This window comes from Topomyia yanbarensis, chromosome 1 (genome assembly GCF_030247195.1).
Source record: "Topomyia yanbarensis strain Yona2022 chromosome 1, ASM3024719v1, whole genome shotgun sequence".
Taxonomy (NCBI): Eukaryota; Metazoa; Arthropoda; class Insecta; order Diptera; family Culicidae; genus Topomyia; species Topomyia yanbarensis.
In genome coordinates this window covers 214,431,534-214,447,579 of record NC_080670.1, presented here as the reverse complement: position 1 = coordinate 214,447,579, position 16,046 = coordinate 214,431,534, and the positions used below count along the sequence as shown (strand labels likewise).

At 43.1% G+C, this 16,046-nt stretch overlaps 1 protein-coding gene across 1 annotated transcript in view; it reads left to right on the top strand.

The window, feature by feature from the left end:
• LOC131692223 (low-density lipoprotein receptor-related protein 2) overlaps positions 1-16,046 on the top strand; it is a 120,005-nt gene that overhangs the window by 65,144 nt on the left and 38,815 nt on the right. Inside the window, exon 2 of the mRNA XM_058979140.1 lies at positions 903-1,922. Within this exon, the coding sequence (XP_058835123.1) occupies positions 1,775-1,922 (148 nt within the window). The 5' untranslated portion in view covers positions 903-1,774. The remainder of the gene's footprint in view (positions 1-902; positions 1,923-16,046) is intronic.

Genomic DNA, 16,046 nt, shown 5'->3' with positions numbered 1-16,046 from the left:
TGGCGCCACAATCATCTCGGGCAAAGCCCGCTTGAATCTTTCAACTTTAATAATTGTTGTTTACGTGGAAATCGCCGTTTTAATTAGTGAAAGTCTAATGGCGACCGGAAGACTGTGATCAAAGGGTATAACGATTTTTTGGAAATTATCATACACAAAATAGTAGGAATATGCAAATAATTCGCTCGCGGGGGTATCCAAATCGAAGACGAGAAACTCATCTAGCAACCGTGGCCGTCGTGCTCAGCATGAGGTCGACTGTAGTCCGTGCCGGGGCTTTGGTAGGGAATCCAATGCGAAGAAAAATATATTAGGCTGTATAAAAACAACAACAACGCATTCATACGCGAGCGCAAAACCGGTTTCGGCAAAATAAGCCGAGAGGAAAATAAAAACAATAATAAAAAAAATATTGCGATTGGTGCTGCGGGCTTCGCCACGAAGCGGGCCTCGAGGCGAATTGAACATACCGACCCGACCGACCGACCAGGGACGTTGAGGAGATCATGAATTTTTAGTTTCTGATCTTTCGTTAATGGAAGCTGATGGATGGTACGGTTTCCCTCGGGGGATGTGATAGTCTCTCACTTTCAAATTCACTTTAGCATATCACACTTCGTTACAATTCAAATCTTTTCATAATTTTATGGTTTGACGCGAGAAATCACTGTGACAGCGGTTGAGAGAAAATTGTTTGCGATCACAGCCTACCTTGTTTTTTTTCTAACCGGTCTACGCAGATTTGTTTTTCTATACCTTTTTTATCGCCTCGATTACCGCTTGTCCAGAATTGTCAGAGTGTGTAAACTTTACATCAACAAAAAAGAAAATAAAATTTTGATGACTTCACTGCATACACCACAACGCAACTAATCATTACCCTGTTTCTATTTTTCTTTCAGTCCACCAGAAACCGTACCGAGACCAGCAAAAAGCCCCCGACCCCGTCAGCGAGTTAGCAGTCAATCCCCAACATTTGGCCACGACCCGACGAGGGAAAAACCCAGGTCCACTCGTCGTCGGTGTTGTCGCTGATTTCGATTGTGTTTGTAGGTGTGCCCGTGATCAGGATCGCTGGGCTTTTTTCGCCAGTATGTACCCAAGGGAATAAGTGCTAGAATTAGTGCGAACAACAACAACAACAACAACAACATCAACGCCAACGATCACAATAAGATCCCAACCAAACGGGAAGAAAAAAGGTGAACCCCCCACACCGCACCAATCTGTCCAGAGTCCGTGTGTGTAGATAAAAAAATCTAGTTGTATGTAACACGAAAAAAAAGTTCGATCGCTTGATCAAGATCACGGTGAATGCAGTGTTGTCTGTGTTTGTGTTGAGGCGAGCTGTGCGAGCGCTGAGGGGGGAGTGAAGATCGATTGAAAATTGAAAGTCATTCCGTTGGTTAGTGCCGGTCGATCGAGAGTGTTCAGAATTGAGTCGTGTTCTAAAAGCGGTAAAGTGCACATCAACCGTGCAATAAGGAAGGGAATGCTGCTACCGTGATTTAATGATCTGCTGCGTGTGCAGGTCATCATCATCATCATCTTCAGAAGGTGCTAGCGAATACGTAAACAGAATAAAGTGCGTGTGAGTGTTTTTTTTTCATAAGTGACCTTAACCATAACTAAGGAAGAACAAAGCTTCCGGAACTGAGTACCCTGTCTCCAGTGGACTTGCTGTAGACCCGGGAACCCGGGGTTTCAGCGGACACTCTGCTGTCCTTCCTGGAGCACTTCTTTGCACCATTGCTGCAACGTACGACGGCACAGCATGGGGACGCAAAGCGGTCGGCGGAAGGGTCACGATCGATGGAAAGCGGCGGTACCCTGCAGTATCCTTACTCAGGGCGGGTTCTACCTGTTGCTGGTGGCTACGGTCACGACCTCCACAGTTCGAGCAGAGTCCAAATTAGAGTTAGGTAAGTACTGACAGCAGCCCTCGCCGGTAATTATTGTAGGCACCCGGCCGATCTAGGCCCCCGGAATTTGTAGCTCTTTGGAGAGGGAGGTGTCGTGAATAACCGACTCGGCGCCGGTGGGCTCCGTCTTTAACTCGCCGTAGTTTCCCAAAATGGTTAACCGCTTGTGTGCGTGTGTATGTTAATTGCGTTGTCGAATAACTGAAATGCGCTGTTAGACATGAGTTATGGTCCCTTTGTCAGTCTATTCGTATTCTGTTATGTTGGGGATTGAAAGGGGGGCGTTGGTAATGCGGTCTTTGAACCCCCGTTCGCGGCGCCGGGTTGGGTGTTGCTACTTTATGTAACGTGCAGATTTTTTTTTCGCACCATTGGCATGCGAAATTAGTGAATTAATTGTGGTATTGTTTAAGTGTGAGCGGTAAGCCTTGGTGCTAGAATAAGTGATTAGATAAGATCTATCTTTAATGTTCGGTCCAGCATCGCGGCGGCCGTAAAGCTAATTTTGTTTTGACCACGTTTGCTGTTTACCGACGCCTAATTCAATCTGCCCATAAATGGAGTTTATTTTGGGAGTCAACAAAGTGCTTTTAACACTTTGCCGCCAGCTGCAATGTTTTCGTGTTCATTGGAAAGATTAGTAGGCTGTGGCGAAACCAGCTCATAAGTGCTTGTGACTTGTTTACTAACTGCAGAATTAAATTGGTGAGATCATGTCTTATTTCTGTGGTTTAATAAAGTGTTTGCAATAGTCTTTTGATGGTTGAGATAATGTCGAAACGTGCCACCATGGTATTGAAATTGATTAAACCTTCTACGCTTCTCATCTGGATGCGTTTCCAAGCCCCGCATATAAGGTTAAGTATTTTTCTATCTCGAAAAAATAGGCGAATCTAAGTAAGCGTGCCGATTCCACGGTGCCATGAATGACCCCTGCAGAAATATTTTAAAAAAGTGCTTATAAACACAGTAGGCTATGAAGCGAATATGCGAAGTACTGAAAAAATGGAAGAATTCGAAAGCCCCTGCACGAAATCGGTTGAACTTAATTCAAGAAGAAATGCAGACATGTGCTTTCATCAGAAGAAATAATTTTAAAAATTTAGAAAAACAATGCGGAAAGCGTTGAAGATTCAAACCATTTCAAGTTCCCTACACGGGTAAATTCAAAAACTAGGCATCAACTCAAGTGCGAAACGAACGGCTGTGAGGATCACAGCAACCTTAGACCATGGTGGCGAACTTTTTTTTCACTCCTGTCAACTTTTCTTTCGAAATTAGCAAGTGTTAATTGTGAAAACAAATTAGACTACGGTGCGAAAAATAAATCAACGAGTTTTGAAACCGTTTCAAAAGTTTGAAGTGAATCAGAAACGGTGTACTATGAATCATTGATAAATCAGTGGCTACCGGTACCAGCTGGTTGCCAGGGGTTGCCCATCAGTTTTGGTTTTTATTCTTTGTTCAAGGCTCTTGATTTTGTAAACAAATTCACAACCACGAAAGCCATAAATTTGCTCAAATCGTTCCCAAGTTATTGTCAAAGACGAATGATTCTTTAGCAGAAAGCATTCTGCGGGGCTGTGGCAATTTACATCTTAAGGGGATTTCAAAAATTGAATTTGTTCTTTGCATTTTTTGAAAGGTATAAGTGTCTACTATATTGTGTTAAATAGGTTTTTCGATCCGCGCATCAAAAACGTTTCGGTTTGAGACGCGCGTCTCAGGTAGAAACCTTTTTATGATATTATGCACGTTCACAGAATACTTCGCATCGTACTCTACCTGCGTGCAGGTCTTGAGAACGTATTTCACGGCTTGATCTGCATCTATGAGTTATCAAACAACAGCAGAAAACGGTGAAAAAAGAATAAAAATGGATAATCGCGGATTAAAATGTGACTAACAATTTAGTCACATTTCAGTCCGCCATATTGGAATCTCGTCATTAACTCAAATTTATGTTTATAGATCACAAAATGTTTTTTTGCAGAAGCAACGCGCAGTAGGAAAAAGGTATCAAAAACATGACTTTACTCAATAACTCGACAGAAGGTTTCATGAATTTCTCCAAAATGGTTGCTGTTTAGGCTGGAAAATCTATTCAAAGTATTTAGAATGAACACAAGGAACGTTTTCATACTCACTTGGCCCCAAATCAAAAAATTAAGGATCGGGAATCAAAAATCGATAAATCAAGATAAAGAACCAGGAACTAATAATCAAGAATCGTGCACCCAGTATGACAAGTCACGTAACAAAACGAATCAAGAATCAATGTTCAATAACAACAATTAAGGATCAACGTTCAGGAATCGAGAATGACGAATCAAGGATTGAGAATCAAGAAACAAGATTGTCGAATACAAAATTAAGAAAAACGGATCGCGAATTAACAATCAACTTCATCAGTACACCCTTTCTTGTGGCACATCACACTTGACTAAGTGTTTGCTCTAGTGGCTGAAACGAATTTTGGCCACATGAGAAGGACATGATTGCATATTTCAATAATTTGAAGCTGCGGTAGCTGAATCACAGAAATAAAAAAAAAAAATCCGTATTGATAATATCACGTGTTAAAAACTTTGTTTGCATGAGCCAAAAAAATTGAAATAAAATTTGAAAGAAATCGCAGTAGGCTGGTGTCGTGTTTCCCCGACAGGTGAGTAGTTTCCTTGATTTTTTTCTAGTTAATATTTACCAAGTGTTATCGAAGAATAAAATGGATACCGATTGCCTTATTTTTATGCTGACTCGGACGCCCCTGGACCTGCATAGTGCTGGGAATTTACAATACCTATTCTAGTCGTCCATACTATCGTTGCTGTCGATGTATTCGGTCTCGCAATTGAATGTTTTTGTTAGTCTATTGTACTTACGAATCACGATCTTGAATCTGTCTTGATTACCATCTGTTTTTGCTAGTGGTGAAAACAGCAACATCGACTGAACTTTATCATAGGCGAAGATCATTCTAGGAATGTATATCAAATTAGATAAAATGCATCTAATTTCCATTTTTGCGTTAACTTTGCACTCCCTCGCAGAAAAGTTTGTTTAACGAACGTCCTTCGCTGATCCACTTTGTTCGACGTTTTGATGAATGTGAGGCTAGTTTTTTGTAAGGTTTTAACGTCTTACACGCAATACGTTATGAATTTCTATTTTGATGCAAAGAAATGCATTTTATTTCACTGATTTTTAAAAATGCACCACAAGTGATCTGCCCCTAGAATCCACCGCTAAAGTAGAACCGAATCACTCTAGCACTTCAGTGGTACATGAGCGGTCTCAGAGGCGGCTTGGGGACCTACAGCTATTAATCGTTTATGTCGTACAAGAAACAACACCAACTCTGGTCCATAATTAGGAAACTGCTGCTGTCAAAAGTGGAACACCATATTTCGGGGCTCGGTATCCCGACTGGTTATATCGGACCCGGTTCAGCTTGAGCTGATAGCCGTCATCTCGTTTCTGGTCAGGTGCACAATCGTCTCTGCGTACCTCCCAGCCAAGTAGCTAGAGACTGCCTTCCTGACTATGAAAGATTTTAACGCTCACCACATGATGCAATGAATGGTAACCAAATGGCCGAACACATCCACGCTGGACTGATTTCCCTGAGCCTTTGGCCTTAATCTCGACCCACAAACTAGTAGAACACAAATACCCTATCAGGGCACTCACACATGAAGTTTCCATAAAGCTAGAAGTACAATAAGCAAGTGGTCATCAAAGAAACAAAAGAAAAGCAGGAACACCTGTCTCGAAGGCATATCACTTGAATCGACGTCATCCGAACTGTGGAGGAGGTTGAATGACTTCAGTGACAAAGCACGATAAGCCGGTTACTCACTCGTTGTCAACGAGAACATTACGGTAAATCTGGAGCTGGAGATTGGTAACCAACTCGGCAGATATTTCTTGTTTATGTCCACCGAGGACCTTCCTGACGCCTCGAAACCGGGTACCTAGGAAATCATTGGAATGTCTGAACCGTATCTGGGACAATCAACCTATTCCATTATCTTGGAAAATAACCAGGTTAATCCATATTCCCGGAAACAGATTCCGACCTATAAGTCTATTTATCAAACGGATAGTAAACGCATTATGACCTTGAGGACCGAATTCCATCTTGGTGCTTTTGAAGAGATTCTTCGCCAGGCCCTAGCCGATGACCAATACACTAATATCGATATTTCAGATATTGCTAACGCACACACCACGCATAGTCTAGAGGAATTTCCCGGACAGTTGGAGAGTTTCCGGAAACTTTCCTTCCAGAGGGTATCGCTGATTTTGTCTACGTACGACACTATTATTCTAGTAGCAGGGAAGACTTCAATCCATGAGATAATAAGGCTGCAGACTGCGCGATACGCCGCTAACCGCAGCTTCTAATCAGAACACTGGATCGTCAACTCACCTTTCTGCCGCACATTCGATCCCTCATACGAGACTAAAATCAGGAGGAAACGTTTGATCCGGACCATCAGTTAGCGGCATCCGACTTGGTAAAGAATGACCACCCTCAACGTCGGAGGTGCACTTATTCACAGCAAGATGTACTAAGTAATCGAGATCACAAGTGTCAATTGGGACGGTTTTACGTGTGTTGGTTTCCCTGCTGGTTTCCGAGCAGCCCAGCCCCTTGAAGCTGCTCTTTTTCGGTTGCTAGTCGCCAACATTGATGCAACCTAAGATTTCTAGAGAGGACATAGAATAGCGATTGCACCTCGCTTTGGACATCTCAAAACATCTCTAGAGGAATACGGGAACGGAACTTCGTCAACTAGCACATTACGAACGCCAGCCACACTCGGAGTAGGGTGGATTTACTACCGAAGACTTTTGAGTAGATAGCAATGAAGCTGGGAGCTGAATGGTTCACATAATCAGGAGGCTTGCTAAATTTGACCGCAGGGGAATATCCGAGTGGAGTTTGGAGCTAACTGGCTCAAGTAAGCAGATCTAAACGTTGCAATAGATGGAGCGCTAAAAACTCGACGGTGTACAACACTCGTCGTAGTTGGACGTCAAGGCATAACATCGCGCAACTTTGGGACGCCGGGGTTGCCCAAGACTACGCACAGCGGCTGGAAGCTACTCTTGAAGATGGCTGGAGCGAGATCCGTTCCGCCATAGGAAATACTGCTATAGCGGCACTAAGTACAGAATTCCGAATCGAGGAAACGACTGTTTCGATGACGAATGTAAGCAGTAATAGAGGAGAAGAATGCAGCAGGGAACGAGACAAATCGAGGAGCGATACAAACAAGCACGGAACAGGCAGACCTCGGTCCTCCACAGAAAGAAGCGCCAACAGGAGGAACGAGATCGCGAAGCGATGGAACAACTGTACCGCGTAAACGACACTCGGAAGTTCTACGAGAAGCTGAATGGTTCGCACAAAGGCTACGTTCCGCAAGCCGATATGTGTAGGGACTTAGACAGCAACCTTCTTACGAACGAGTGTGAGGAGATTGAGAGGTGGAAGCAGTATTATGACGAGAACCTCAACGGTGAAGCACGCGCAGAAGACGATAGACTGCCGGCCCCTGATCTCCTGAAAAACAACAAAGCTGCCGGTGTAGATCAACTACCCAGCGAGCTATTAAAATACACTGGCTAGAGCGCTGCACTGGGTAATCGCCAAACTTTGGGAGGATAAGATTCTTCCGGAAGAGTGGATGTAGGGTGTCGTTTACGCAATCTACAAAAAGGGTGACAAGTTGAATTGCTGCAACTACCGCGCGGTCACGCTACTTACCGCCGCCTACAAGGTCCTCTCCCAAATTCTTTACGGCCGATTGTCACCATTTGCAAGGGAGTCCGTGGGGCACTACCAAGCTGGATTCATGGGTTCCCGCGCCACCACGGCCGCGAATATTTGCGATTCGGCAGGTTCTGCAGAAGTGCCGCGAATACAACGTGCCCACACATCATTTGTTCATCGATTTCAAATCGGCGTATGACACAATCGATCGAGATCAGCTATGGCATAGGGGCTCACTGGTAACCGTCGACAATGATACCAGCAGAGAAATTCAGAAATGGATCTTGGCGGGACTCCGGAGGACGCTCCAGTCGAATAAAATTCGCCACCGTGCGAAGTTGATTATCTACATAATGCTAATTAGACCGGCGGTCCTCTACGGCCACGAAACCTGGACTGTGCTCGTGGAGGACCAACGCGTCCTTGGTGTTTTCGAACGAAAGGTGTTGCGTACCATCTATGGTGGCGTGTAGATGGAAAACGGAACGTGGCGCAGACGAATGAACCATAAGTTGCATCAGCTGCTGGAGGAATCATCCATCGCAAAAATGGGACGTTTGCGGTGGGCTAGACACGTCGCAAGAATGTCGGACGACGACCCGGTGAAGATGGTTCTTAAGGGCGATCGTATAGGAACAAGAAGACGGTGGATCGACCAGATAGAGCCCTCTTCCGATTCCGCACTGGTCACACGAGGATCATCCACGAACACACAATCATCAGTGTCGATCCATCGGTGTGCCCTCTATGTATCCAACCAGGCTCACTGTAGAGCACCTTCTAGTGAACAACCCGGAATTAACCAAGGATCCAGCAAGCGAAGAAATCCTTGTCTCCGTTTCGAACGATGTTGGGTCCTCGAACGCATCTTGGATACTTCCACGGAATCTACCATCCGTCTTACTCAGACCGGCTCTAAGGGAGATAAATCGCGGTTCACAAACACGCCACAACTACTACAGTTCGAAACGAACACCCTTCTCAACCTTGGGTTTCACCGTAAACGTGTACAGAGGAAACTGTCATTTCATTAAAATAGTATTAAGTTAATTAGTTTATTTAAATAGTTAAAGTATCAGCTAAATTTACATTTTGGACCATTGTGCAGTATGAAAACTATAGAAACCCAGTGCAACACTTGTAATTTCCATATAAAGCTAATGACGTAAATGGTAGTTTTGTTCAGTGCCGATGCTTATGCTTTTTGCTATGCTATTCTATGCTATAGTGTTAATGACGTCAATGGCAGACTCACTACCTCTTCACATATTTTTATTTTGCTCGCATAGCTAACAGTTTTGTAGAGCTCTCTGTCTATTGCTGTTGGATGAAAAAAGAGGTAAAGTCCAAACGGTAATCAACTACGAAACGGCAGGGCATACTTTGATGGATTTTACTGTGAACTACTATTCTGGTAAGAAACTGGCCTACATAAATTTGGCGCATTGAAATGGCGTAGATACGTCAAATTTCTGCTTGTTTGATACAGCTTTATCTTCTTGTTCGGATTTCAATCGAGAAAACATACAGGAAAATAAACTTTAGCATTCCTAAACGTTTTCCATCAGTCAAACGTTTCAGTATGCAGTTAAATTTCTCTCATTTATATGGCAATCGAAGATGACACGTGCTCCCACGCCATCATGACTGGTTTATTCCTCCGCATTCCGCATCGGTGGTGATATGTGGTCCCGGAGATTAAAAACATTCGATTTGCACAAAAATGAAATAAAGCGCATCAATCGAAGCGACACGGGATGATCGCAGGTACGCTCGCGAATGTGTTTCCTAATCCCACCACCCCCAGTCAGTGCAGTTGTTTAATGGCAACGAACGTGACATTCTCGCGGATACGGAATTCACCCTATAGGAGTGTTACTGTTTATAAAGTCACGTTTGGTCTTACTTGTTGATATCCAGCCGAGAAAAAACATCCCTCCAATGCAATACCGAGAAGAGCAACCCAGACAACTTCTGTTGTTGTTGTTGTTGTTGTTGTTGGGGGCAATGCAAATAAAGCTGCGAACTTATCTGCTGTTATTTTTATCGCAATCCGGGCCGACCGCTTGACAGACGTTGCCAGTTACATTTTATTGTTCCATTGTTAGGCTAGTTAGACGCACTGCATTTCTAACCGAACTGTACTGACATACATGTGTGTATTGTTTGAATACGGTACGCTCAATAACGATGATGATGATGATGAAGATGATGGTGGTGCTGATGTCGGCGTATCATTCCGTTGTCCGTCCTTTGTCCAGCGCCATCAGCCAGAATCAGAGCGATTTAAAAAGGTTAGTTTATCCAATTAAGTAAACAAAATTTCCGGTCGGATCTGCTGTGAGAGAGAACGCGCTGTAGCGTGCACTGTTGGGGTATTCTTCGGTCGTTTTAGCGGCATCACAGTTCATTCATGTAGAATAGACGGCGTTTGAGGTAATTGGTTGGAGCAGTCACGATTTGGGTACTTACACATGTGGAACATTTCAGACTAAAGAAAAGGGAATTTGATCGCAAACTAACTGTATACGGTTCTAGCACAATTTGACAAATCAGTAAACAACAAGCTCCGTTTCCGTGTTCATGGGCCTCTTAGATGAGGTACATAATTCAAACCTAGAAACAGGCAAACACGACCGGTTGACAACTGATATCAATACACTAACGACGGTTGGTGAATTGATGCGACTACTTCGATCGACAGTGTTTCACAATTCTGTCAGACGCTACGAGCGTTTTTGATAGAAGGACACAATTGATTTCTTCGATTTTTATAATCGAGTACAGATTTAGGCAGATTTCTCAGAACATAACATTTAAAAAAGTTTGTCATTTATTTATACACTTCGTAAAATCCATTCAAACTTCTGTCACCTCTCAAGTCCGCATCCCGTCACTTTAATTTTCACTCGTCCGAAAATTTCTTCCTCGACAGCAAAGCTCCCAAGTCGGTCAGCGGGGCGATACTTTCGACTGTTAACAATTAACCAGTCGATGTTAATTTCCGCCTAAACCGGCTGCGGTCGCCATTATGAACAAACGGGTGGTGGTGGTGGTGGTGGCAGTGTCTGTCGTCATCGGTACCCGATAACCCCGAAAACACTGTCCCGTCGTAATGCGATTCAACAAACGGATGAACGAATCGAACGGATAAATGAATAATCATAACTGATTCGGTTTACGAAACCATTTCCGATCGGTCACTTTTCGGTCGCTTTCACTCTTGGTTTCGTCACATACTTGGGGTGCTGTCGTGGAAAGTGAACTTGTTTTTTTTCGCGACTGTCAGTAAAAGTACTTTATTCGAAGCCGGTATAGATTGCCTACTTCGATTGACGATTATAATCCATGTGTAAATGTATGTCAAAAAGTAACCAATCAAGCGATGATTACATGTCATTTTTCGGCTTAACTGCAACTGATTCGCTCGAGTGAACGATTATGAGCTTGTTGCGAAATCCTCGCAGAAACGCGATATGCGCCATACAAAAGTCACGACCGTCACCGGTGTGTGCGGGTATAATTCGCCAATCACGTGACAGTCACATTTGAAGTTAGCACCGGAAAATTACGGATGGTGTTTTTTGTTGTTGTTTCTTTAGACTTGATATGAACGGTTGCTACCTGGTGTCGCGTATTAATTTATTATCTCGCCATTTATGGATGTCAAATGATTTCCATTGGTGATGATACCGCAGATGCTTTCAGGATTTTGAAATTTATTAACTGAAAGCGTTATTTCCAATAACCCAATCGTTGATCAATATATTGATGGTGTGATCTTGAAAATATTGACTTCATAGAATTTAAATGGGATTGACGTATTGGCGTAGTCTCGTGATTTTTTTTAATTGAAGATCTTGTCTTGTGTAGGGTCCGCTTTAGATCGGAAAATCGTGCGCAAAGGAAATGCTTCGTGCGTGCAAACTAGGGATTGGTCGGGATGAGATTTGGATTCACCAATTCACTTCGGATTCTATTTCGACGCATAGGAGTATAAAAATCCGTATTCGACTCGTGCAATTTCCAACTAAAATCTTATCTTGTTTTAGATTTTCAAGACTCATCCCAATCGCCAATAACTTTCGATGAATCGAAGTTTATGTCAGTTTGGTGGATTGATGTCTCTCTCAACGAAATATATACTCTTCCGTGAACCATTTAGCTTTGTCGCGATTTACTGGGATAGTCCCGGTGGTATATTTACCCTACTCCGACTGTGAGTTCCCTGACGATGGTTCTCTCCCAGTACGGTTGCTCGTTTTCGTTTCTATTTACCTCCTAGCTTTGTAGCGTTCCGCGGTGGTGGACCTACCCTGCTCCAATGGTAAGTGCCGAGGTCTGTCCGATGCAAGGGCACCTCGAAGACCCAACACAACCATTGCATTGACGCGAGTTATTCCTGCTAGTCGCCGTGTACCAACGGGTAGCACAACGTACCCGTTTGCAGGGTGGTGATCATCGACAGGGGGTCAGATTGTATGGCGGTAGAGATGTTAGACTAATCGCTGCGACTTTCGCTGATGAGAAGAGGCGGAAAGCGAGGCTTTTTCTTTTCCTCAGGACTCGTACCCAAATACGGTTGACCAGCTTGGATGCATCAGAAGATCCGGGTTTATGAATTGATCTTGAACTCTGGAGAGGGCTTGCTCTAAGTGACTTAGATAGGTTGGTGTTTGTGCCAAGAGCTGCTTCGGATCTTGTGATGTGCCAGTTGACAAAGTTTCGTTTCCGTTTTCCTCTAGAAATGTTTTGAGTGGTCTAAAGTTAGATGCAATTGTTATTCGATGTCCTCTCCACAAATCTTAGGTCACATCGATGTAGGCATGATGTTGGTGGCGGTCAACCGGAAAGGGGGCAGCCTTAACGCAGGGTAGTATATTGGAAGCCGGTCGCACTCGTCAAACCATTTTGAATTGTGACTCGATTCCTTAGTACATCTTGTCATCGTTGATGGTGATCCTCCTTTTCCAATTCAGACGCCGGTAGCTGAAGGTCTGGATGGAACGTTTCCTCCTGCTTTTGCAGTCTCGTTTGAGGAATCGAATGTGCGGCAGTATGTTAGGGCAATAATTCAGTGTGATGCCGAGGACCTACGGTTACCGGCGGAAGGGAATCAGATTACCACCTAGTTTGACTAGTAGCCACGTGGTGCGAATCACAACAATCATCACTTGTCTGAGCCCAAGTTAAAATTTGCTGTTTCAGCTCATTGGCCGTAGACGTATTCTCACTCGATTTGGAGTCTTTCCTGCCGCTAGGATAATGATATCGTACGAAGACAAAATCAGGGACATCCTTTGGAAGGAAGGCTTCCAATAACTCCCCAGCTGTCGGTGGAATTCCTCTAGGGTATCCGTGGTTTGTGCCTTAGCAATATCTAAAATAGCGATTTCAGCGTACTGGTCATCGGCTAGGGCCTAGTGGAGAATTTCTCCAAAAGCACCAAGATGGAATCCGGACCCCAAAGTCATAATGTGTTTATTAACCATCCGGTCATTCAAGATGATGGAATAGGTTGGCCGTCCCAGATACGATTCAGACATTTCAGTTGCTCAGCGATGACAGTGTCGGCGAGTAGAACAGCTTTTGTATATTCCCAAAAACATGCAGGAACAGGGGCGTCCGATGTCGGTCCTGTAGCCACACAGCCGTGTAAGAATAAGATTAAGGTAATCGTTATCCATTTTATTCCTTGAAAAAAACATTTGGTTAATATAATTAAGAAAACCTGTTTTAATCCACCTAGAGGTGCAATTGTGCCTTTCTCATTTCTCCAAACTATGATTTAATAGCTGGTTCGTACAATATAACTTTATGGAAATGTCTTTCATTCTTATTACACTTGGTAAGTATATATAAGAGCACCTTTTTGCATTCATCGCGGTATCGGTTTGAATCGGAGTTTTCTATGTGATCGACCTCCACAACCCGTAACTCCGGTGCTGGAAGTCGGATGGAGATGGAATTTAATATCAGTTTCTGGGGACGCAACACCTTTCATTTGAGACTAAGTTGAGCAAATCTAGCCATTTTCGAGAAACCAATATAACCGTTATTCTGACTTTGGATGCTTCCGGATCCGTCGATGGTGGCCAGTGTGGCCAAAGAGACTTTGAATGACTGTTGGGGACCTAGATCTACAAATTCAACAGTTGTGTTTACATTTTGGAAAAAAAATCACCTTTTTACATTCATCGCAGAATTCATTAGAATCGGGATTTGCTGCGTGATCGTACGTATCACCCTGTAATTCAGGAACCAGAACTCGGATCCACACAAAATTCAACAGCAGCTGATGGACCTTTCATTTAAAATTAAGTTTGTCAAAATCGGTTCAGAAAATTCCGAGAAACCGATTTGGAAAAATCAACAAATTTTGTTTTGTAACCATACTCTTCAACTCGTAATTCGGAACAAGATGTCGGTTGAAAATGAAATTCAATAGCAACCTATGGGAATATTATACCTTTCATTTGAATCTTAGTTTGTAAAAATCGGTTCAGTCATCTCCGAGAAACCGATGTGGACATTTTGTTAACAAATCCGCACATACACACACATACATACACACATACACATACACATACACATATACATACACACAGATATTTTGCGATTTCGTCGAACTGAGTCGAATGTTATATGAGACTCGGCCCTCCGGGCCTCGGTTAGAAAGTCGGTTTTTGGAGCAATTGCATAACCTTTCTATATGAGAAAGGCACAAGAATAATATTTAATTAGCCTAATCAGCATGAGTTCAATGTTATCTTCATGTGATTATATTTTGAAATATAGGGGGAATGGGTTTGAAAGTGGAGGGAATGGGGGGTTAATAGAGTGGGAGTGGAGGATGCGTCAGAAATCCTTCATCTTATTTCGGTATACGGGGTGGATGAAGGAAATGCGGGCGTGAGGGTGGTCCAAGGGGAGGGGAATGATGAAGGAGGGAGGTGTAAGGGCAAGCCGGTGGGGGGGTCTAGGGGCAGCGACGCAATACTCAACTGCATATTTTGCCTTCCATTTGAGACTTGGTTTGAGAAAATCGGTTCAGTCATCACCGAAGAACCGATGTGACTTTAATTGTAGAATATGCCCGAAATTCCGGACTTCCGGAATCGTCGATAGTGGACAATATATTCAAAGAATGTTTGATTAGCAATCAGTTATCTAGATCTGCAATTAGAAGTAATTTGGTGACCATTTCAATAGTTTTTAGCCTCTGAGGTATTACGATTGTACCGATTTATATGGGAAATTCCAGTGTATCCTTACTAACACCCCTGTAACTCCGGAAGCAAGAGTCAGAACCGAATGAAATACAGCAGCAGTCAATGGCATTACTGTATCTTTCATTTGAAATTAAGTTCGTAAAAATCGGTAGAGAATTCGTTGTGGAATGGGTGTGATATTAGCTTAGGAACTTGGCGGGTTACCCGGGGGCGTCATGAATTGTCATAGGTGGCCAATGTGGTCAAAGCTGCTTTGATTGATCATTAGTGATCCAGACCCGCAAACTAGAGTAATGTTACATCAATTTTAATATGTTTTCCATCATTTGAACATTATGGTGGTACCAGTTTATATGGGAATTTGCTGTGTGACCGAACTCTTCAACCCGTAACTCCGGAACCGGAAGTCGGATCAACTAGAAATTCAATAGCAGCTTATGGGAGCGTTATACCTTTCAGATGAAACTAAGTTTGCGAAAATCGGTTCAGCCATCTCTGAGAAAATTGTGTGAGTTTAAATGACACACACACATACACACACACACACACACAGACATTTGCCTATCTCGACGAACTGAATCGAATGGTGTATGATACTCGGCCCTCCGGGCCTCGGTTAAAAAGTCGATTTTTACAGTGATTGCATAGCCTTTCTTTATATGAGAAAGGCAAAAACATCAGAAAAACTACTCACCTGCGGGAAAATACGACACCAGCCTACTGTGATTTCTTTCAAATTTTATTTCAATTTTTTTAACTCATGCAAACAAAGTTTTTAACATGTGATATTATCAATACGGGATTATTTTGTTTTATATGATTCAGCTACTGCAGCGTCACACCATTGCAATATGCATTACAAATTTATGACGTTGAGGTCTCTTGAAGTCCTTCTCATATGCCCAATTTACGCTTCATCCACCAGAAATTCGGATATATTCTAAAGATTCACTTTTTTTGAAGCAAGTGTTATTTGTTTTTGTAAGCATCCTCCTAGTCAAGTTTGAGGTTTTGCAAGAAAAGTGGCTCTGATTAAGGTGATGCGAGTTGGTGAATTCTCATTTCTTGATTTGTGGCCAAATAAGTATGAAATCGTTCCGTGTGTTCATT